The sequence below is a fragment of the Aegilops tauschii genome, chromosome 7, assembly GCF_002575655.3.
Source record: "Aegilops tauschii subsp. strangulata cultivar AL8/78 chromosome 7, Aet v6.0, whole genome shotgun sequence".
Lineage (NCBI taxonomy): Eukaryota > Viridiplantae > Streptophyta > Magnoliopsida > Poales > Poaceae > Aegilops > Aegilops tauschii.
Window position 1 is genome coordinate 192451197 of NC_053041.3, and position 23452 is coordinate 192474648.

Genomic DNA, 23452 nt, shown 5'->3' on the forward strand with positions numbered 1-23452 from the left:
CTCCTCTCTCCGCCTCGTGCCGCTCCATTGTCGGGGGGCTGTCGTTCCACGTCATGAAGACCGTGGCCTAGTGGAGTTATCTGGCAAGGTTGAGAGCGAGCGCTAACTCCGGGTGCTCGAGCTCTGCGGTGCAAGCCAGTGCCTTCTCCTGCTTGCCGGTGACGTGGACCTCCAGAGCCTCCCTGTCTTGATCACAGATAGGCGCGACTTCCAAAGCTTCGCTGTCTGCCATGGCTCAGCGCAACGCCCACTAACTGTCTTACTGCCTCAAGACCGGAGCGCGGAGCGACGACCCTCCAAGGAGTGGATCCGGAGCTTGGGCTTCCAGATCGAGCAGGTCCTCCACCCTCGTGTGCTGCCATCACTCCTCAGCCAGCCGCTTCCGCGTGGGATTTCTCTGCAGACAACTACTCCACTCAGCTCCACCATCGCCGAAGTTAAGCTCCAGCACATTGTGGACACCCGCACACGACTTGCTTGATAAAATGCCATGAAGAAACAGAGGAAGAAGTAAAAATAAACCTAGGAAGAATATAAAGGCCGAGTCATTGACGGAATGAGAGGTTGGACCCATCTCCACCTCAGCAAAATGTACATGTAAACAAGCCATGTCATCCCGGCAGGTGGGCCCAACCTGTCGGTTTCCCTGTTTTCACGAGCAAATCTTACCATCAATACACTCCGTCAGTCATTAAGCGCAATTCATCGTGCTCTGACCAGAAAGTAGTACTAGGTTGTTACTCTAGCCCTAAATGTGATGATTTTTTGTAAATACCTCATGATGATACAACACTGTCTCACACTTGTTTTCCTATGCAGTGCATGGTCCTTTTTCTTTTTTGCGGGAAGCCATAGCTGATTACAGTCCACACTTTTCTTTGTTTACAGCTAAGTGTTGATGATATGTACTATTAATTTTTTTTCTTCCAAAACAATGGTAAAAGCTCTGCCATTCTTCATTAATAAAAAAGTAAAAGGTAGTTATCTACGACCTTTTTCAGCGATTTCATCTTGCTAGACCTTGGATCGTGCTTACCAATAGTCCAGATCACATGGTTGTCCCGTAGTTCACTTTTGACGGATTTGCACAAGGAGCTAAACAAGATGGGCCGTCCTACTTTTGGTTTTTTATTGTTTTTCTTTTCTTCTTTTTTATGTTTTCTGTTTCTTTTCTTTCCTTTTTGGTTTTCTGTTTTTCTTTTTCAAGATTTTAAAAATAGTTGAATTTCTTGAAAAATGTTTGGAATTTTTATTTTATTTTGAGTTTTTCATTAATTGTTCAAAACTTCAAAAAACGTTGCCGTTTCCAAATTAATTTCTGTTACTGCATAATTTCCCTTGTATAAATACCATGTTTAATTCTCTAAGATTGTGTCTCATATATGGATATTGTCTTTGGAGGCCGAGCTCCATGAAGCTCGGTTTTGAAAATTTTGAATTTTGTCGAATTTCATATTTTCTACATTTCAAAAAATTCTAAAAAAACAAACATATACATGAAGGCATAACACACATGTGGAAATTTTCAGGGAAAAATAAGTTGAAATAAGGGTTGTGCAAAAAGACAAATCTGGGACTTTTTAACACATGATACTATCCATCCTTCCAGGCCATGAATTTGTCTTTTTTGTACAGGTCACATTTCAACGTTCTGAAATTTTACGCACATAGACATAACATACTTGTTTACTTGCACAATTTTTTTCAGATTTTTTTGAAACCAAAAAGTTTGAATTTTGATTTGTTTCCAAAAAAAAGTCCACCATGGCTCCCGAGAGCCAAGCATCCGCTCTCTCATATATACTACTCCCTCCGTCCCATAATATAAGAGCGTTTTTGACACTAAACGCTCTTATATTATGGGACGGAGGGAGTAGTATATTTCTGAACGCGAGCAGTAACAATAGACAAATTAAGATACACCATCTGGTTTCCAATTCTCAACAAACACTTGTTCCACGGCGTTAATCCGCTATTTGCTTCTCTAGTTGAGGACGTAGCATTTCTTCCTTATGCCTCCGTCACCGCCGGTAAGCACGCCGACGTTGCCCATCTTGATCATGGACTCGCTGAAATCCCTGAAGAACGCGTCGTCGAATTTGCCGGTAGCGACGCGCCGGACGTATTCCTCGGTGGTGGCGTCAGTGAGGAGCGCGGCGTCGGAGCGGAAGAGGCCCCTGCGCTTGGCGACGTGGCGGTAGTAGCTGGTGTCGAAGGTCCTGTAGCTGCCGGGATCCATCTCCGACAGCATGCTCTTGTCGTCGACGCTCTTGCACTTCAGCCTCAGCTTGTCGGCGTACTCGCTGTCCAGCGACGGGTCGACGAGGCCGTTGCCGGTGGTGTTGTAGAGCCGGTCGGCGAACGACGGGCAGTGCGCCGTGCCGAGCGTGTGCGCGCCGGAGAGGACGACGAGGTCCTTGAGGCCGAGACCCTTGGAGGCGAAGATCCGGGTGAGCAGAGGGACGTCGCCGAAGGAAGGAGGCAGCTCGTCGCTCGCCTCGGTGGCACTGGAGATGCTGCCGTCTCTCCTGCCAAGCGCCACGGGCCAGGAGGGCCCCTTGGCCAGGACGACGGCGTCGCGTGCCATGAGCGTGAGCACGTCGGCGCAGGAGACGATGCCAGGGCATGCGGCCTCGAGCTTGGCCTTCACCCGTTCCACGGAGCCGAATCCCCGCAGGCTCTTGTTGGGCTTGGCGTCCCTCTCTGCCAGCTTGCCCTTGGTGGAGTCCAGCAGCACAGACGCGTCACAGCCCTGCATTTTGCGTTGCATTTGCGTACATCATCAGTACACGGACATGCATACTTCTGCAAGTGCACAAATACTGGAGATGATCAATGGAACGCAGAGTGTGGAGGGATGTGCTTACCCTGACGAAGCAGTCGTGGAAATGAAGCCGGAGGAGCGGGCCGGCGAGGCTGGGCGCGGCGGAGATGATCTTCACCATCTCCTCGCGGACTATAGCCTCCACGTCCGGGCATGACTTGCGGTAGTATCCGATCTCCAGCTGGGCCACGGCCGAGCTCGCGGCGAGAACCAGCAGGGATAGAGGGATCAGGAAAGACCCCATCGCCATGAAGCTTCAGAAGCAAGGATGTCTTGCTACTGGATTGTTAAGTGATCTGCGTAAGATCGATGAAACGTGGGTGGATTGATATGTCCTTGCAGTTCCCGGTATTTATAGATGTGTCAGGAGGACCGCTGATTACGTAGTAGACGTACTTGGGTGGATATGCATCTGTGCGACGGACACCCTGTTTCTGCGTATACACGCATGTGCTAACTTCCACGGTTCCACCTCAATTAGCTACCACCAGCTATGTACGTGGCTAACAAATACACACAGAATTATGCAACGAAGCATTGACGCGAAACAAATTAGACACCGGCCAGTTCGTGACCGCGTCCATCACAAAATGACATGCTGTATCTATGTCATCTTGCCCGAGCTTAGCTAGCTTCAGCGGACGGGAAGGCATGCAATTATCCTCGACTTAAAAAAGGAACATCGGAGTACAGTAATAGACGAAGGGAATAAAACTCCATGTGCCTGGCCAATGATTTGGGCAGTTCGTCGCCAAGGGAATAGCAGTATAGCTCTGTGATGAGGAGGAATTCTTGGGTGATGCGGCGGATTTCAATGGCACGTCCCGTAACGTACGTGAAGGTTACGAAACATGCACGTTCTCCGCAGCATTGGCAGGTAGGTTGACCATGCCCGTTTGGCCTTTTGCGCGCCAACATGGAGAGTTTGGAACAACCTGCAGACCGATATATATGTGCACTGGTTATTTTATTTTATTTTTTGAGAAAATGTACACTGGTTATTTGACAGACAGAGTTATAACTCATTGCCTGATAAACAGGCGTTACAACGTCATTGCATCGAGCTTTACCGCAAAGCCAGTTATGAAACCACAAATTTCAGTTGAGGATATCCATCGGCGGGGTAGGTGTATGGAGGAGACGAGAGGGAGGAAGGACGAAGGGGTGACCGAGCGAGAACTGAGAAGAGATGAGGAAGGATCAAGCAAATTACAAGAAAAAACCCACCATATTTTGGGCTAGGGTGCAAGTTTGCTACCACACCTTTTTTCTTCTTCAAAAAAACCACTATTTTATAGGCCTATTGGTTACAAATTGCACTGGTCTTGGGCTTACCATGTTTTGACAACGGACGAGTGGGACCCGTCTGTCAAGCTGATGTGGCATGCATATGTGCACAAATGCTTGAGGTGGATGTGGGTCCCACATGTCATCCTCATTCCATCTCTCCTTCTCCTCCCTCCCCCTTCTCTCTCTCTCTCTCTCTCTCACACACACACACACACACACCGGGACACCTTCCTCCCAACATTTCAAATTTAAATCACATAAGAATTCAACCAAAAACAATAACAAAGAGCATCCAAAAGCCAACATATAAAGTTTAAAACCCGACACATCCAACACAGTTCTTAAAAAGCGACCACATGCAACATAAATTACACACTCCCATTTCCACTATCACGATCATAGAATATCGATCTTGGCGTTTTGGAAGCCAAGTTCTATCCATGAGTGAGCCCCCAATAATATCGACATGTCATCCACCCCTCTCGCGTCCATGAGCATGATCCTCTAGTACTCTTGCTCCTTCCTCTTGTTCATCTCCTTCTTTGCCTTGATCATCAACCACTTCTCCTTTGTAGCAACCGTATGCTCCTCCGTCATGGGTATCATCTCCTCAAATTTCCATCAAAGCGTGTGTGCCTTAGTACTAGCGTTCACCCACAACCACTTCTGAATATGTTCGAGCTCCAACCACCCAACCATCTTCTCTTGCTTGTGTTGGGCTACCAACTCCTTCCTCGTCTTGATCCACGCATTGAGTTCTTCTTTGTATGCACCCACTCAACCATCCTTTTTAGCCACTTTCTCTTTTTTTCTCCCATCCAGCCGAGAGCTTGGACTGGGGCTTCTCCCCCTACAATCATCACCCTGGTCATCCTCCTCGTGATCAATTGAAGATGATACGCTCAATCTTGACATCATCGGTGTTGTTTCATAATTTCTCCTTGCCCACTTCACATTTCCTTTGAGCGGCGTGTAACAATGCAACAAAGTAAATGGCTTGTTCCCATTCATCTTGAATTTTTCCTACATAGCTCTTGGTTGTAGATGCCATACTCATCAATTGTCATTCCAATAGAAGGTGTGCTCTTCACTTGATCAACACATCATCTCGAGCACCGGTTGCAACCACCTTGAATTACACTCCAACAGTGTGTGAGAGAACTTTGCGTTTGGTTGGAGGGAACCTTGACATTGGTTGCATACTATTCGTCAATCCTCTTTCAAAATGTTTCATTGGTTAGATCGGTGTCAACCACGACATCAAGAGAGACGAACATCCAAACATAGCGCAAACACACATCCTGCTTGGGCATGTAACTTCACAACCTTGTTTGCTTCTTCTATGAGATGTGGCTCGATCTCCTGCGTTATGGACTACTATTTCACATTTCTTGGCTATCATTCATTACAGAGAATGCAATGTCCTCAAGCCAAATGGTGTTAGAGTCATTCAAGATGGATATGAAGTTTTATATCCCACCTCGTTATGTTTCGCTACAACAATGTAGAAGTGCAAAAGAAAATCACCATCCCGTGATCATCCTTCTCCCTGATCTCCCAACAACCGCCACATCGCCGACCACCCCCCTACCCATTTGCTCCAAGCTGATCCATCCTCCTTCTCAAGCTCCCCATTGCTGACCACCTTCCCCTATGCCAAGGTGCTATAGGCCATCGTGTGCTCCTCCTCAAGTTCCCTATTGTTGGCCACCTTCCTATTCTCCCACATGTTCCATGCCATGGGAAGCTCCTCCTTGACCCCCCCCCCTCACCGTTTTACTGAGCCCATAGTCTACCCCAATTTCAGTTTGTATTCGTACATACTAGAAACACCATTTATTATTTTATGAAACATGGTTGCGAAATTAGTGAAATTATTTGATTTACAATTATAAATTAATGGAATTACTTAATTTGTGGTCTGGTAATGGAATTAGTGGAGTATTATCAAAAAATTATCATTTCCCCCTGAAATTAGTGGAATTATTGAAATTTGTGTTGTTGAAACTTGTAAAATTAGTGAAATTGTTGAATTTGTGTTGCTGATTTTTTTTCGAAATTAATGGAATTGTTGAAATTCGTGATGCTAAATTGTAAAATTATATGAAGACGTGTTTTTGAAAATTGTGAAATTATTGAAAATTGTGCAGTAATTAAAATTCGTGTTGCTAAAAGTTTAGAGACAATATCAGGTGAAAACCCCTTCTTCAGTGGAAGCTTGGAAACTTGAGCGCTGGCCGTTGGATCCTATATGCATGGACTAGATCCAGACATTACTGCTACTTAGTATTTGCATTAGAACGCCCGCTGGCAGCGCTGCTATTTTGCAAATAGCCCCTCAGTGTTAGTAGAATTAGAACTCTATCCAACAAAACTCTGCCCAGACAAGAGAAGTATGTACAGGAATGGATACTGCAAACAGAACACTTGCAGTTCTATCAAAATCTTGGGCGACCAAGGCACGTTTAAGTACAGAGGTAGTAAAAGGGATCATCATAAGACAAATCTGGGGCGTCCAAATATGCAGGCACTTGCAGTCTCTACTAGCCAAATTAGCATAACTAAGATCCATCAGTTTAACAACAACCACCACTTGCCTCTCGCTGTAGGTTAGGTCTTTTTTCATGACGATGAACAACCTCTCTGGTTTCAGTGCATTCTCCTCGATGAACCGAAGGAAATCAAACTCGTTATGATTCCCTTGTTGCTCACACAAAGACAAAGACTTGATGTGCGACGGGACAGACTCAATATGAATGTTCTCCTGCCATAACTTGAGACTAAGGTTGCTAGCGGATTGACATGGTTGGCCAGACAGTCGCCGAAGAGGAATCACCCACATCGCTCGCTGGTCCTGCGCGGAACGAAGGTTCGTGCTGTAGGAAAGCACCATCTCCCCACAACTCTCCTAATCCTAGCTGTTAATGGGGAAGAAATTCGAATCGGGATTGGCTGGCTCCATAGGAAAAGGAACGGGATGGCTCAGCCTCCATTGGGGATATTTCTGTACCGATGTACAGGATTGTTGTGAGGTTCTATTTGCAATCTGTACAACTTTTCATCTCAGAACGCACATTCCCTATCCAACGGCACAAGATCAGGTTTCCGTGCTTTCACTGAATGTATGGTTTTCACTAGATATGTACTCAAAAGTTTAAAACTTGTTGAAATATTATTCAAATTTTCTGTTAATGATTTTTTTCGAAATATTACTGAAATACTAAAACATATGTTTATGAAAATTTTAAATCATTGGAATATGTGTTCTGAAAACATTTAAATATTACTAAAATTATTGAAGGCGTTGGCGGGAGGTGAGATTCCTCAACTGCCAAGCCTCGTACGTTTCGCCTGACTGTGTCCGGTGCTAGGATGAGCAATGAAATGTTGACTCAAGATTCAAGATTTTAGTTGCTAACTATATACACTCAATACTTGGTATCATCCACCGCCGTCCAAGTACAACGTTTTGCTAAAACCCATTGTTGCGTAGGATTTACTTAGACAAAAGCCAATAATCGTGACGGTTGTGCTCGGACTATGCATGTATCGACGCGCTCATGAACTGGCCTCGAATTGTTTCACAAAAAATGAACTGGCTTCGCGCAGCCCATTTTCTCCTGTTGTATACGCGCACCGGCGGTTCATATATGTTTGTGCATTTGTTTATTGAGGCGGTTGTATCAGAGAGGAAATTAGCACATGCATGTGTGCACACAAATAGGTTGTCGGACCAAAGTGTACGTAACTGGCACCAAAGTGTACAAGGAACTCCGAGAGAATTCCCATCCAACCAGCCCTACATCACTCAACAACTCACAAGAACAAGAACTATCAGACAATCTCGCTGCGGATCAAAGCTTCATTTATTTAACACTTTGGCTATATGTAAGTCGCCTGACAATTTGGGGTAGTTAATTTTTTTCTTTTTACCGTTGATTCCTGGTCTAAAATTTGTGTTGTATCTTTTCGGGTATGTTCTATGAGCTAGTTTGGGCTATTTTCTGACTGACCACATATATTTAGGTCAGTCGATTTGTTACTGGGCTGAAGCCCATTACCTATACCGTCCAGCCCATCCTTCTTTCTGTTTTTTCTTTTCTTTTTCTGTTTTTATGCATTTCTTCTTATGTTTCTATTTTTCTTTATTACTTTGTTTTACGTTTTTCCTTTGTCGGTATTTTTGGGATGTTGGATGATTGTAAATATATACACACAAATACTAAGCAAATATTAGTAAATTACACTATTACATTATCGTTGTTTGCATACTACAGAAGTGTAATTTTATTGCAAAGTTATGTGCAAGTTTATCTAACCTTTTTCATTGGTATTACTCTTAATGGATAAAGATAATGAAAAAGAAAAACTTCATTTTTATTTAGTGTCATTGGTACTACTCTTTAAGAATAAAGATAAGAACAAAGATATGCCGGCTCAGTATCTCAGAGGTGCTCATAAGGTTAGGGTGTGTGTTTATATGTATGTGTTCATAGAGATGAGTGTAAGCGTGTATATATGAGCGCCTACGTCTATACTGTGTTAGAGAAAAGAATAAAGAATTAATAATGATTTTTTGTGTTCCATGTAAAAATTTATTAATTTTATTTTGATTTTTATTATTTTGTTTTCGTTCTTCCCTAAATGTAATACGAATGCCACGAATACACTCCTTAGAAAACCTTTTTTTGTGATATCACTATTCTATGCTTATTCTTGCATAGTTTCAAAAGAACAAATTTTTTGTGTATATTGTTTGCAAATTTGTCATTGTTTGTTTTAGATTTATTTTATTTCTTCTGAAAGGGCAGTACCAATACCATCAATTCATTATTTCTTAGAGAACCTCACTATCTTGATTTCGCTTCATTTTTATTTCATTTTCTTTCTTCTTAAAGGGTAATACCAATGCCACCAATTCATTTTTTCTTATAAATAATTTATTTTGATTTACTTTTATTTATTATTTTGCTTTATTTCTTCTTTTAAGTAATATCTATGCTAATAATTCATCCCTTCTTGTGAAATTCCTTTTTGTGAAAATTCTACTATTATATGCTTATTCCTGCACATTATAGAAAAGTGCATATTCTGTTGATAGTGTGTGTAAATTTTGTCATTGTTTTATTTGTTTTTTATAAAAATGCTTAAAGGGTAATACCAACACCACTAATTCATTCTTAATTAGTGAACTTCATTATCTTGATTTTGTTTTAGTTTTTATTTTATTTTATTTTTTGTTAAAGGGTAATATCAATGTCACTAATTCATTCTTCCTTAGAAAACTTTATTATGTTGATTATTTTGTTTCTTCTTTAAGTGTAATACCAATGCCACTAAATTATTCCTTCTTAGAAAACTTAATTTTGCAAAAAAAGAATCCACCATTATATGGTTATTCTTGCATATTATAAAATAGCGCAAATTTTGTGTACATTTTGTCACTGTTTTTTTAGTTTCTTATTTTTCTTTTTATTTTTCTTAAAGGGTAATACCAATGGCATTAATTCATTCTTCCCTAGAAAACTTCCTTTGGGGGGGGGGGGGGGGGGGGGGTAGTATTATTATAGGGAAAAGAAGGGTAGAGAAAGAAGAAGGCGACTGGGCCTTTGGATCTTGATCGGGTGGTGGAGACGATTTGACTGAATGCCCAAAAAAACTAGGTGCCTATCAAATAATAGTCCCCGTAACAATTTTTATGCAATATGTGTACAATTCATATCACTGTCTAAAAATTGCACTACTATATGTTTATTTTTGCATAGTATGAAAAGTTGCAATTTTCATGCAAATTGTGTGCAATTTTCTGTCATTGTTTGTTTTATGTGTTTTTTTTCATTTTTCGGATGTAAATATGATCGGGGACAAGCTCTCTGTGGTTGTAGCAATTTTGAAGAAGCACTCCCGACTGTGATGATGTTTTGAAGTTTTAACCGACGAGATAGGAGCCGCTCGCCCGAGCGACATAGCTACATGTGGTCGCGTAGCTAGCCGGCCAACATGCGAAGCTAGCTTATGTGTATATGTGTTTCTAGGAACTACTATGGGAGCAGGACAGTGTAGAGTACTTGTGTTAATCAGCGTGAGAAAGTCTAAGTCATCTAAGCGTGAAACAAGTATGGGCCAGTTAGCTTGGAGGCTCCAAGTTGGAGCTGTCGGCGTGTATGGCTTTCACTTGCTCTCGACGCGATAAGTGCATCTGCATGCGGCCAGAGCAGCTGAAAAACTTTAAGCCGTAGGGTGACATGCAACGTGCACATGCATGAGGAGTATGAGGCTGAAGTCCAAGAGCGTCGACAACAAGAGCATGCTGTCAGAGATGGATCCCGGCAGCTACATGACCTTCGACACCAGCTACTGCCGCCATGTCGCCAAGCGCAGGGGCTCTTCCGCTCCGACGCCGCGCTCCTCACCGACGCGGCCATCAAGGAATACGTCCAACGCGTCGCTACCGGCAAATTCGAGGACGCGTTCTTCAGGGATTTCAGCGAGTCCATGATCAAGATGGCCAACGTCGGCATGCTCACCGGCAGCGACGGAGAAATCAGGAAGAAATGCTACGTCCTCAACTAGACAAGCTACCAGCGGATTAGTTCCGTGGAACAAATGTTTGTTGACAAGTGAATTGATAAGTCAATCTTTAATCGTAACACTTTCGCAGCACCAGATGGTGTTTGTTAGTTTGTCTATTGTTACTGCTCGCGCTTACAAATATATATGGCACAAACGTAGAGAATTAAACATTTTTAAATCTAAGGAAAATTTTGTAAAATTCATGACCATTTTTTAAAGCTTGTGAACAATTTTAATACTTGCGAACATTTTTAAAAATTCATGAATATCTTTCATATTCGTGAACTTTTTAAAGTTACGAACATTGTTTAAATTCACAACATTATTCCCAATTTGTGAACATTTTTGTAAATTTGTAGACAAAAAACCTTTGTTTTTCAAAAATATTATAAGTGTTTTAATCTACCCCTAATAATAATGCAAATATTGCTTTTGGTCGTCCATCTAAAAAATTACCCTTAAAGTTGCTATATATTCCCTGCTATGCCATCCATAAGTGAAGAAAATGATTCAGTTTTTTTTTAAGTCACCGTCGTGCTCAGTTTTTTTATAGGTATGATACCCAACATATATCACACACTGGCAGCCTATCTCTCCAACGTTTTTCCCACTCCTTTTTCCGAAATCACTAATTAAGAAGTACTCGTTGCAAAGAACACTCTACTTTTCCAGGTCGCGACAAGTGGTGCACATGCAGCGCGCCACTTGTCGCAACCTGGATGTTTTCCTTTTTTCATAGATCCGTTTATTCAAAACGTTTTATCTCTTAAACTGTGCGTCCAAATCTCGAACCGTTTTCACCATTGGATTCCTCGCGTCAAGATCTTCAAAACTAGATCCATGTTGATAGGTTTTGACAAACTTTTTTTCACAAAAAAAACCGACGAAAAAAACCGGGCAAAAAAACCGAAACGGGAGCACGGTTTTTTTTCGTTTCCGAAAGAGGCACGCCCGTGCCTCTTGCAAAATCACAACAGTACCTCTCGTGGAAGCAAAACCGTGACTCTCGTGGAAGGAAAAAAAACAGAAAACGCGTTTTTTTCGTTTCCGAGAGGCACAGTCGTGACTCTCGCGAAAGCACAACCGTACCTCTCGCGGAAGCAAAACCGTGACTCTCGCGAAAGCACAACCGTACCTCTCGCGGAAGCAAAACCGTGACTCTCGCGAAAGAAAAAAAACAAAAAATGCGTATTTTTTCCCTTTCCGGGAAGCACGTCCGTGACTCTCGCGAAAGCACAACCGTGCCTCTCGCGGAAGCAAAACCGTGACTCTCGCGAAAGAAAAAAAACAAAAAACGCGTTTTGTTTTTCCCTTTCCGAGAGGCACGGCCGTGACTCTCGCGGAAGCAAAGCCATGACCTTTGCGAAAGAAAAAAAACAGAAAACGCGTTTTTTTCCGTTTCCGAAAGGCACGGCCGTGACTCTCGCTAAAGCACAACCGTGCCTTTCGCGGAAGAAAAACTGTGACTTTCGCGAAAGAAAAAAAAACAAAACGTGTTTTTTCGCGTAAATTTTTTTTTTGAAATTTTTTATCGAAAAGCTAAGGAAGACCGGGGGAAACCAAAACGTCGAAAAAACCCGGAAAAAAACGTTTAAAAAGCCGAAAACGCGTGCGGGAAAAAAAATCCGGAGGGAGCGTCCAGAGCGCGACACGTGGCGAATGGCTGAGAGAGCACCAAGTGGCGCTGATCGTTGCGAGGCTCCGAAGGAGCGCGCTCGTTAACTAGTTGCTCTCTCCTTTTTCTCAACCCCACCCACCACGTACGTGTTCATGGGCTGGCCCAGCGTGGCGCCCCTTTTTTTCCATTTCGTTTTTTGTATTTTCTTTTCTTATTTCTGTTTTTTTATTTCTTCTTTCAATTAATTCGCAAAATATAAAAAAAATCACAATTTGAAAAAAAAATCAAGATTTAGAAAAAAACTTTTAATTCGAGATTTACAAATTTCAAAAAGTGGCAAATTTTGAAACAAAATGTTCTAGAAATCATAAAATGTTTATGAATTTAGAAAATGTTCGAAAAATCATAAACTTTTCAAGATTTCAAAAAATATTGGTGATTTTACAAAAAAATCGCAAATTATAAAAAAATTCACAATTTGCAAAAAATTGTCGGCAAATAAAATCAAGTTCTTGATTTTGAAAAAAATGATAATGTATTCAAAACATATTCATGAATCTGAAAAAATATCCAAGAAATTTTTGAAAATACTAAAAAATATTCATTTTTTTGTGAATTTCAATTTTTGGCCCTAATTTAAAAACAATCATCAATTCAAAAAATGTTCAGGAATTCAAAAACTATTCATGTGTTCAAATGTTCGTCTAAACAAAACAAATGTTTGTGAATTAAAAAATGCCCAAAGTTTAAAAAATATGTCGATTCAAAAAACTGTCCGCCGTTTCAAAAGTCTTTTATGTCTAGGTTTTGATTAGTTTTTGGAAAGTCTTTATATGTCTAGGCGTTGGGAGTAGTTCGTGGTAGATGAGATATATTTTCAAATTTTAAACATTTCCTTGCGGTACACAATGACAAGTGTGTCATGCGGTGGCAAGCTCGTTGCCTTGGGATTTACCATGTCGAATGCATTGCGATCACGTGGACATCACGTCCATCATCAGTGAGGGTCGGAAGAAAGATAAGTGGAAAATGATGTGCCACCATGTTAAAATAGAGGACGCTCATATGTCGGGGTATTGAGTCATACTTATTTGAGTAGCGTGTAATTTTTTTATCTATCGTTGCAATGCACAAGCATGTTCGCTAGTAGAAAACCAAATGAAATAATAAAATTGGTTGAAAAATCGAGCACAAAAATATTTATCGGTACAATATGCACAAAGCGCTATATGGATCCTGACCCCGTGCTTCTGCTCGCAATCCTAAATGTTTTTAAAAATATTGGAAAGTATTTAACAGAAAAATGACCAAAATAAAGAAAATCTCTGAAGCTTATTGAGAAAAACCTGCCAGCGCAATACACACATAGCACTACAAGTGCGGCTGCATATTGCACGTTTTCTGTCTATCACGCGTGTTAACCCAGGACTGGAGCTCTCAGACTTGGTTATTACAGTCGGTTCTGTTGAAATATATTGCACGCCTCTCTTCAACAGTTCGGACTTTTGGATGAGTTGGCTGGTGCATGAATTCAATATGGTGTCAGAGCCAAGAGGTTTTGAGTTCCTGTGTTAGGTTGCACTTTAGTTATGCTGGGTATAGTGGTGTTTTTCTTAGTTGGCACTGTCTTGGCTTGTTGTTCTATGCAGTATTTATTTTTTTGAGAGGAAGGTAGAATTGTTCGGTGTTTAGCTATAGTTTTATTATTTAGTCTCGATGAAGAGCAATGGTGATCAGGTGAGCTCCTTTGTTCCCCACAAAACTAATGGACCACAAGCAAACAACACATTTGGCACCTAGTTTTTTTCAGGGAAGGCTATCATGGCCAGCTTTATTGATTAATGCATAAAGATACATCGTCTACGAGCTTGCTCACCAGACAATCTGGAGGCTCGTTAGTCCAACTAGAAGAAAGTTTATTACAATAACTAAAATTAGCCAGCACATGCGCCGCTTGATTTGCTGATCGAAAACAATGCTTAAAGTTGACCTTCTCAATCAAGGTAGAGATGTCCACACATTCCATGAATATCGTTGTCGCCGCGTCCCACCAAGTACTCTGACCGGAGTAGCAGTTGATCACCATTAGAGAGTCGGATTCCGCTTCAACTCACTGGAACCCTAGGCTATTTGCCAAGTTCAGTCCGTCTCTCATCGCCATTGCCTCTGATGTCATTGCGTCCTAGTTGGTGTCTTAAGCACCCGATATAGACTAGAGTGCAAACGAGCGCACACCCCCTCCATTCCTACAATTGTTAATGGGCAAGCCCATCGAAGCGCTCGAACGCACGAGAGGGAACACACCAAGTGGAGCAGGTATAATTATAGTAGTAAACACCACAAATTATACAAGTAGTGGACAGTAAAAAATATACTTACATAAATATGTCCGTACTTTTTCAGCACAATAATACAATGGTCAAAATATAAATTTTCCGATAATCATGAACATTTTGACCTTATTCATTATGTATTCGATATACTTCAGTTTAGTTGAATTTCTTTATGAAGCCGATTATGAGCGCACTAATTTCCTCTGGCTTTTGTTCATTTATGAAATGCCCCACATCTTTCATTATCACCACGTCATCTAGTAATGGAACAAACTTCTTGAGACCACCTTTGTTAATGAAAACTTTTGCGCCTGCAATATTGTATGTTAGATCTAAGTCGCCAACTGTGAACTTCGTTGGCACCATTATCTCAGCTCCCGTCCATGGTGAAGTTAACTCCCATGTCCTAAACATAGAACAGATATTGTTGTTAGACAAGAATATTGTGTGGTGCGGTCCAGTTACCCTAGAACTTTTCTTCCATCATTTCTCCGAGAGATATATGGTAATTACATTTCTACGATTGGATTGTGGACGATGTACCACATTGGTTTATAAGACAACTTCATGTGGTATGACTGCAGACAAAATGTAAAAGTATACTCCCTCAGTCCGGAAATACTAGTCGGAGAAATAGATATATTTTCGGATGGAGGGAGTAAAAGTTTTGGGCAAGTAAATGGTTAAATCAATATGGAATTATTCTGGACAAATTTGAAAAAAAAAATACAAAAGTTTTGGACAGGTAAATGACACAATCAATATATTATGAGTAATAATATATTACAGGTTTTGCAGCATCTTAGCAAGGTGAACTTGCTCTTGAGCCATACTTTACATATTCATGGTAAATATTTCTTGGAGCTCCATTTAATTTGGGGAAATCATTTGCCACTCATTGAGTTAATTCTAAATGGAGTAATCAGTGTTTCCAAAAATCTGTATATTTTATATTTTATAATAATATTGGTCATATCTAAAATACAGTTTAGAATTTCGACCTTATATAGAGCATTCCAAAAATTGTAGATATATTTGCTTTGAATCAAATCTAGTCTCTTTTTCTCTAGAAAATTCCTATAACTTTCTAGAAAACATTTTGTTAAGCTTTGGATCAAATTTCAAGTTTAGGCCTTCATAATTAGGTAAAAAAAGCTCAAGAGGAAAATAGTCCAAAGTAAGCGTAACTTTATTACTTATTCAGGGCCCGGTAGTAGTTCAATCCCCCGGTGAAACCAGACTTATCAAGCTGGGTCGTGTAGTACTTGACGTCCTCCTCTGTGATCCAGCTCGGCAAGGGCACCTCATCATCTGGTGAGCCCCACCCGCTCTTCGGGATGAACAGTGGGCCAGGAGTTCGATCAGCGAAAAACTTTCTTAGCACCAACTCCGTACCAAGGCGTTTGAATTCTGCTTCAATTGCCCCAGGCTCCTACAATTAAATTAGCACCAGATCGGTCATGTTTATTTTGCGTGCAATTCCGGAGACAATATATGGATTGAAAAGGCAATGGTTTCATCACTCGTATGAAATTTCTGTAAAATAAAGTGGCATTTAACTGTTCTTAGGTTGTAGAGCGCTCTATCTGCTATACACTCACTTTGTTAACCAACTTTCAAAACAAGTATGGCTTCAGGCTCGCAGCAAGACTTTTGCCTTGCATGGTACCTGGAAGCTGCAGATGTAGAAGTCGTCGCCGTAGAGAGCCCTGACAGCATCGACGGGCTTCACCGCCGGGCTCCGAGGGATGAAGGGGACGCTCAAGGGGACCAGCGCCTTCACCCTGTCAGGCCGGAACAGGCACAGGCTCCAGGCTATTATGGCGCCCCAGTCGTGCCCCACCACGAAGACCCGCTCCTGGCCGAGGGAGTCGATGAGCGCGACAAAGTCGCCGACGATATGCAGCGCGGTGTACTGGTCCGGGCCGGCGGAGGGCGCCTCGGAGTCGCCGTAACCGGGCATGTCGGGGGCGACGGCACGGTACCCCGCCGCGGCCAGCGCGGGCATCTGGTGCCGCCAGGTGTACCACAGCTCCGGGAACCCGTGCAGCAGCAGCACCACGGGCGCGCCCGCCGGGCCGGCCTCCGCGACGTGCAGGCGCACCCCGTTGACCTCGACGCTGCGGTGCGTGATGACGCCGTCGGAAGCCATGTCTTGGTTAGTTCGCGGTGACGAACTGATCGACGATGGGAGTAAGCAGGAGCAGCAGCTGGCTTAGAGCTCGTTGAGGTTGATGGTGGATGTGGCTGGACTGGACGGCCGGAACGCACTATATATAAGGAGTGTGGGTGGATCGCAGGGGTTACGGGTGCAAGAGTATTGCACGACATCTCCATGTCGCCTCGTTCTTTCCGCCCCCTGCTTATCAAAGCTGGTTTCGTGTAATCTTTTCTGAAATCACGTTTTACATAAAAAAAAAAAACTAAAATCACGTTTGGGTGGCCCATCAGAAATGTGGATAAGCAGAATTGGGTTTCCACAAAGCCACGAAAATGTATCTTGTGGAAAACCACTAATACTCGTTTTTGTACAAACACGTTTACATCAAAACATGTTCCCAGCCTGTAAATAGGTCGCCGGGAACCTTTGATGGCGTGGCGAGCTCGGGCTGGGTCGAGCAACTATAGGAACAGAGAAAGAACGAGAAGCGAGATTGCCGGTTTGGGGGAAGAAGCGGAATCGCGCGACCTTAAGGAAGAGACAGGAGAAAAGTAGTACTAAAGTACTAATCCAAACACGTTTTTATCAAATCTTGTGTCAACGTTTTCTCACCCAAACGATTTATTCCACAAACCCATTGTAACATAAATTCTCCCCTACACTGGTTTTCCTAAAAACACTCTTAAAACAAGTTTTCTAAAATGTCAGGTTTTACTTTTGATATCCAAACAACCACTAAGGACATTTCTAATAGATCCCTTATAATTGGTTAGATTAAATTTTACTTCTCTAACCGTCACCTAGCCGATTCCCAATTCACCATAAGAGAGTAAATTTTTTACTCTAGCCCCAACTTTCTGTCAGCGACCTGGGCCTCGCTGGGTCTCGGCCAGGACCCAGCCCACAAGGAAGACATGGACTACATATACAAGGGAGGCAGCTACACGCGAGTTGGCTTGGACCGGACGGCGGCTTCGGCCGATAGTCTAGCTTATCTTCTTCCTCCTCTTGATGTAATTCCCCTTCCTTCCTCCTTCAATCCCTCATGTGATCTGAGCTTGTAATCAAATCCATGGTGATTGAGTGAATCAACTAGTTGGATCCTAACAATTGGTATCAGAGCCGTTCGATCCTGCACCAAAACTCCACCCAAACTTTTTCCCCAATCAAGTCCATGGACTCACTACGACGCGCGGAGCTCCTGGCGACTCTCTCGCCGGAGGGTTTGGCGACGTATGAGGTTCTAAAGGCCCAGCTAGCTCGCGATCTGGATCGAAGCTTCGCCGCGTCCAAGGCGAGGCTAGAGAACTCTGTGGTGACGGCGTTCGACGACCTCCACACCAATCTGGACAAGCTCACTCACGAATCGATGCTATCAAGCAGGATCTCCGATCCGACGTAGCCAACCTCCTCCGGATTCATCGCGTCAACGGTGAGCACGCCTAGGAAATCGTGGCCGCCACAGCTCCGACGACGCCCGCTGCGAGCCAGGCCTTCTCCAACCCCGAGCGCGGCCTGGACATGTCGACTTCATCAACAACGCGCTTGACGAGGCCTCCGCAATTCCCCAGCAGTGGCATCCTCACCAATGAATTGCACGAGTCACAAGTTGCTGCTTCCTCCTCCACAACCGGCTGGGCTGCGTTCCCAACTGCCAATTATGCTGCGCTCTCCGTGCGTGCGGCGACGGCGATGGGCATCTCCACGCCGACTACGACTCGGGCGCCATCCGCGTCTGGCGACATCACCTCCCTTGTCGCGCCGGCAACCACGGGATCAACGAGCCCAAGAGGATACATCAGTGCAGTACCAGACACTAGCCTTTCGGTGATTCCACCCAAGCTCACCGTGTTCACAGGGCGATCTACGACCTTCTTCACCTCCATGGCAGCAGTGTCCGCCTCGCTCGATACCGGCCCTACTCTCGACATGCCCACCAAGTGCTCGACCAAGTGTCCAGGAGAAAACAACGGTTCAACAAGGACCACACCGACTCCTACAACAGCACCATTGCATCCTTGACCAGTGATGTTCCTACTACGTGTGAGGTAAGCACGGAGGTCAGTTCCATGGATCTGAAGGATGTATCCATTTCGGCTCCTACACCCACAAAGGTCACAACCACCGGAATGTTGCATCCCTTGTTGGATATCACGCTTGGCAAGCTAGCTCCTGCCAAATGTTCGACTGAATGCTCTGAAGTCGGCACCCACACCATGATGCTCGGCGACGCCCAGTCCTCTGCACTTTCTCTTACCATGTATATTCCCAATGCTCAACTAGATTCGTCCAAGTTGTTCAATGAAAGGACGTGGCATGTTGACATTGACAATGATTCTAAGATCGACAAGACTGTGTCGTGTAGGAATGTTCCAGTTGCAGCTCTTACTACTCTCAACACCAACTCTAGTGATCTTGGACAAGAGCTACGACCACTGACGTGGCCATCGTCTATGGAGACCAACTTGATGATGACTACTCACAAGAAGCTTGGTTGGGTTACTGTCTTACTGAAAATTTGGTGACAACAATTTTCAGACTCACTCCTGTAGATGATAAAGGTTATGGTGCAAACAAGGAAAAATTATTCTCTGTTGTTCCAGTGCACAACTGCGACCCTATTTTCAGTTTGCATCATGAAAAGTCATGGAATACTAGATGTTTCTACTCCTGTGCCTGGATGGAATTTGTTAACAGCAAGGGCATAATAGGAGTACAATCAGCGGAGTACTGGTTCCCAGTCCAAGATAGGTACGGATCGTGTTCTCTTGGGAAGCCACATGAAGCTCCAGAGCATACTGTTGCCGAGAAGCTCCTAATACACGATCTGCTCGACTCAGTGTCACCGCTTGTTGTTGATAGCTTGCCATTGAAACCACCATGACCATTATTCTTGCAGCTCAACAAAGGGGTTCCGGCGACAATAATCCTAATGCCCAAGTTACGTCCATTTTCTTGGTTTGGTGAGTTTGGTGATTCTTCTCATGCATGTGAAACCTGCACTGAATTTTGCATTCCTTGGGGCTATATGTGGAAGTTGTTACAAGGTTTTCCTGCTCAGCCATGTCTCTGTTGTGAGTTCCTGAAGGTTGATAAGCTACAATAGTATTTCATTTCCCTGGCCGAGTTGCAGCCCTGGCATTACTAGGAGATATCTTTGCTGCTGAGGGATAATGATCAATTGGGTTCTCTGTTTGTGCAATAGGAAATTGCCTGGGCACATTGTCATGGACCAGGGAGTGTTTGGTTCCAGTCTTGTTATACTGAACATGATTCTTCATATGGTTCTGAGAGTTTACAGTGGGAAATTGCATGGTGTCCGAGTTCTGATATACAACCATGGTTGCCATCATTGTCTGGAAAAGTTACCATATTACAGATTATTCCGTGTGATGGATACTTGCGATCACCATGGGACCCTGGACAGCAAGCACCCATCTCCTTCAGTCAACTTGCTGGATCCATGCAACTGAGGAATGGAGTTCTTGCAGCTGTGAAATTGCAGGTTTCGTTGATGGAGTTACTGAAATTAGCATTGTGGATTTACGAGTTTCCTTGGATACCTATTCAAATGCTTAATTCACTGCCATTTCCTTGGGTTGGCGAGGTTGGTACATTTTCTCATTTGTCTAAAATCACTGAATTAGGCATCCCGCTGGCGGATGAGTGCACATTCAGGCTTCCATGGTCACCAACAAAAATTCACCGCACATTTTATGCTATGAATGGGTACGACGGAGATGTTAATCTCTTGTTCCTTGGGTTCCCCTGTTCTGGATCGGTCCTACTGATACTTGAGCATTTCAAAGGGCAACTTGTCTAGACACCATCCTTTCCAGGATCTATTCATGTCTCCAGGGCCGAGCTGGTGCCCTGTTCTGTGCATACATATAAGGCCTACAACTTCCAGTGTGAGGTCTTAACAAGATTGAATGATCGGTCCACAGTGAGTAAACCAAGTACTTTGTTTCTCACGGTGGCTCATGGTGTGCTAATTCTGCAAGCCTACAAACTGAAGCATGATCCAAGTGAGATATTTCTTGATTGCGTTCAGTCTTCTGTACAAGCTCCTTGGGATCTCGGTTGTTCGGCATATAGTCGGCTTGAGGGCAAGCCTGAGTTTATGGAGGGGAGATTGTCAGCAACCTGGGCCTCGCTGGGCCTCGGCCAGGACCCAACCCACGAGGAAGACATGGACTACATATACAAGGGAGGCAGCTACATGCGAGTTGGCTTGGACCGGACGGCGGCTTCGGCCGATAGTCTACCTTATCTTCTTCCTCCTTCTGCTGTAATTCCCCTTCCTTCCTCCTTCAATCCCTCATGTAATCTGAGCTTGTAATCAAATCCATGGTGATTGAGTGAATCAACTAGTTGGATCCTAACACTTTCTCCCTAAATATACTCCACTGAGATGGGCTGGAATAAAATTTCCTTCGCACTCTCGCCTACCCCCTGCTTTTCCTGCGGGACCCCATGCACACCGCCGCCGGTGTCGTGACCCCATGTAGGGGTTGCGTGTTCTGCAGGCGCATGCATGGTTACCGCTACACGAGTATTGCATGACATCTCCATCTATTTTATTTTTATTTTTTTGCGAGTACGACATCTCCATCTCGCCTCGTTCTTTCCGCCGCCTGCTTCTTCTCATCTTTTCCTATACATGGTCCACGCGCAGACGATCGAGTCTGAACCAAGTCTTCCTAGACTGCGAGTATAACTGGCGTGTGCATTGTCTTCCCGCATGATGCTATGTCATTTTTTCGGTTTTGCTAAATCTCAGGTGCCTGAAATTTTTCTTCGCGTCCGATTTTTGCTATGCATGAGGCCGGAGGTGAGGGCGACGTGAGGAGCGGCAGCAACGAGCATCGGCAATGCCAAGGCCGACCAGACACCTCGCCGGAGCCGGGGATGATGATGCGTGTGGCAGCGAACTAGGGAGTCCCAAGTGGACGTGAGGAAGAAACTTAACCAGGGGGTCGCCGGGTTCCTGCATATTTGTGTGTGTGTGTGTGTGTGTGTGTGTGTGTATGTGTGTGGGTGGGTGGGTGGGTGGAGGAGGGATGGGGGTAGAGGGATGACCGGGGCGATGACCAGCAACGACGGTGGGGGAGGTTGTGGGGAGGGCAGAGCGGTGTGGCAGTGCACGGCAGCGCCCGCCGGCTGCGGGTGGTGGGGTCTGATGTCTACTACGCAACCTTCTTCTTGTAGACGTTGTTGGGCCTCCAAGTGCAGAGCTTTGTAGGACAGTAGCAAATTTCCCTCAAGTGGATGACCTAAGGTTTATCAATCCGTGGGAGGCGTAGGATGAAGATGGTCTCTCTCAAACAACCCTGCAACCAAATAACAAAGAGTCTCTTGTGTCCCCAACACACCCAATACAATGGTAAATTGTATAGGTGCACTAGTTCGGCGAAGAGATGATGAAACAAGTGCAATATGGATGGTAGATATAGGTTTTTGTAATCTGAAAATATAAAAACAGCAAGGTAGCAAGCGGTAAAAGTGAGCGTAAACGGTATTACAATGCTAGGAAACAAGGCCTAGGGTTCATACTTTCACTAGTGCAAGTTCTCTCAACAATAATAACATAATTGGATCATATAACTATCCCTCAACATGCAACAAAGAGTCACTCCAAGGTCACTAATAGCGGAGAACAAATGAAGAGATTATTGTAGGGTACGAAACCACCTCAAAGTTATCCTTTCTGATCGATCTATTCAAGAGTCCGTAGTAAAATAACACGAAGCTATTCTTTCCGTTCGATCTATCACAGAGTTCGTACTAGAATAACACCTTAAGACACAAATCAACCAAAACCCTAATGTCACCTAGATACTCCAATGTCACCTCAAGTATCCGTGGGTATGATTATACGATATGCATCACACAATCTCAGATTCATCTATTCAACCAACACATAGAACTTCAAAGAGTGCCCCAAAGTTTCAACCGGAGAGTCAAGACGAAAACGTGTGCCAACCCCTATGCATAGGTTCATGGGCGGAACCCGCAAGTTGATCACCAAAATATACATCAAGTGAATCACGTGATATCCCATTGTCACCACAGATACGCACATGCAAGACATACATCAAGTATTCTCAAATCCTTAAAGACTCAATCTGATAAGATAACTTCAAAGGGAAAACTCAATCCATTACAAGAGAGTAGAGGGGGAGAAACATCATAAGATCCAACTATAATAGCAAAGCTCGCGATACATCAAGATCGTATCACCTCAAGAGCACGAGAGAGAGAGAGATCAAACACATAGCTACTGGTACATACCCTCAGCCCCGAGGGTGAACTACTCCCTCCTCATCATGGAGAGCGCCGGGATGATGAAGATGGCCACCGGTGAGGGATCCCCCCCCCCTCCGGCAGGGTGCCGGAACAGGGTCCCGATTGGTTTTTGGTGGCTACAGAGGCTTGCGGCGGCGGAACTCCCGATCTATTCTGTTCCCCGAAGGTTTTATGGTATATGGAGATATATAGGCGAAAGAAGTCGGTAAGGGGAGCCACGAGGGGCCCACGAGGGTGGAGGGCGCGCCCCCTGCCTCGTGCTCTCCTTGTTGATCCCCTGACGTGCACTCCAAGTCTCTCGTATTGCTTTCTTTCCAAAAATAACTTTTCCGAAGGTTTCATTC

The 23452-nt window shown here is 43.9% G+C and overlaps 3 protein-coding genes across 4 annotated transcripts; 1 reads left to right on the forward strand and 2 right to left on the reverse strand.

Annotated features, from left to right (window-relative positions):
* Window positions 1–1898: 1898 nt before the first annotated feature.
* Window positions 1899–3167, reverse strand: LOC109784333 (peroxidase 1). Its single transcript, XM_020342925.3, has 2 exons — window positions 2868–3167; window positions 1899–2752 (listed from the first exon to the last, which is right to left on the reverse strand). Exons 1-2 carry the CDS (start codon window positions 3072–3074, stop codon window positions 1985–1987), a joined length of 975 nt encoding a protein of 324 aa, XP_020198514.1. The 5' UTR covers window positions 3075–3167; the 3' UTR covers window positions 1899–1984.
* Window positions 3168–10372: 7205 nt separating this feature from the next.
* Window positions 10373–10687, forward strand: LOC141027026 (peroxidase 1-like). Its single transcript, XM_073503937.1, has one exon. It carries the CDS (start codon window positions 10373–10375, stop codon window positions 10685–10687), a length of 315 nt encoding a protein of 104 aa, XP_073360038.1.
* Window positions 10688–14649: 3962 nt separating this feature from the next.
* LOC109784334 (epoxide hydrolase 2) lies at window positions 14650–16897 on the reverse strand. Of its 2 annotated transcripts, none has more exons than XM_040394229.3 (3): window positions 16308–16897; window positions 15827–16070; window positions 14650–15044 (listed from the first exon to the last, which is right to left on the reverse strand). In XM_040394229.3, exons 1-2 carry the CDS (start codon window positions 16788–16790, stop codon window positions 15831–15833), a joined length of 723 nt encoding a protein of 240 aa, XP_040250163.1. In that variant the 5' UTR covers window positions 16791–16897; the 3' UTR covers window positions 14650–15044; window positions 15827–15830. The 2 variants fall into 2 exon arrangements, with proteins under 2 accessions (XP_040250163.1, XP_020198515.1); XM_020342926.4 differs by having other exon boundaries at window positions 15835–16070; window positions 16308–16894.
* Between the last annotated feature and the right edge of the window lie 6555 nt (window positions 16898–23452).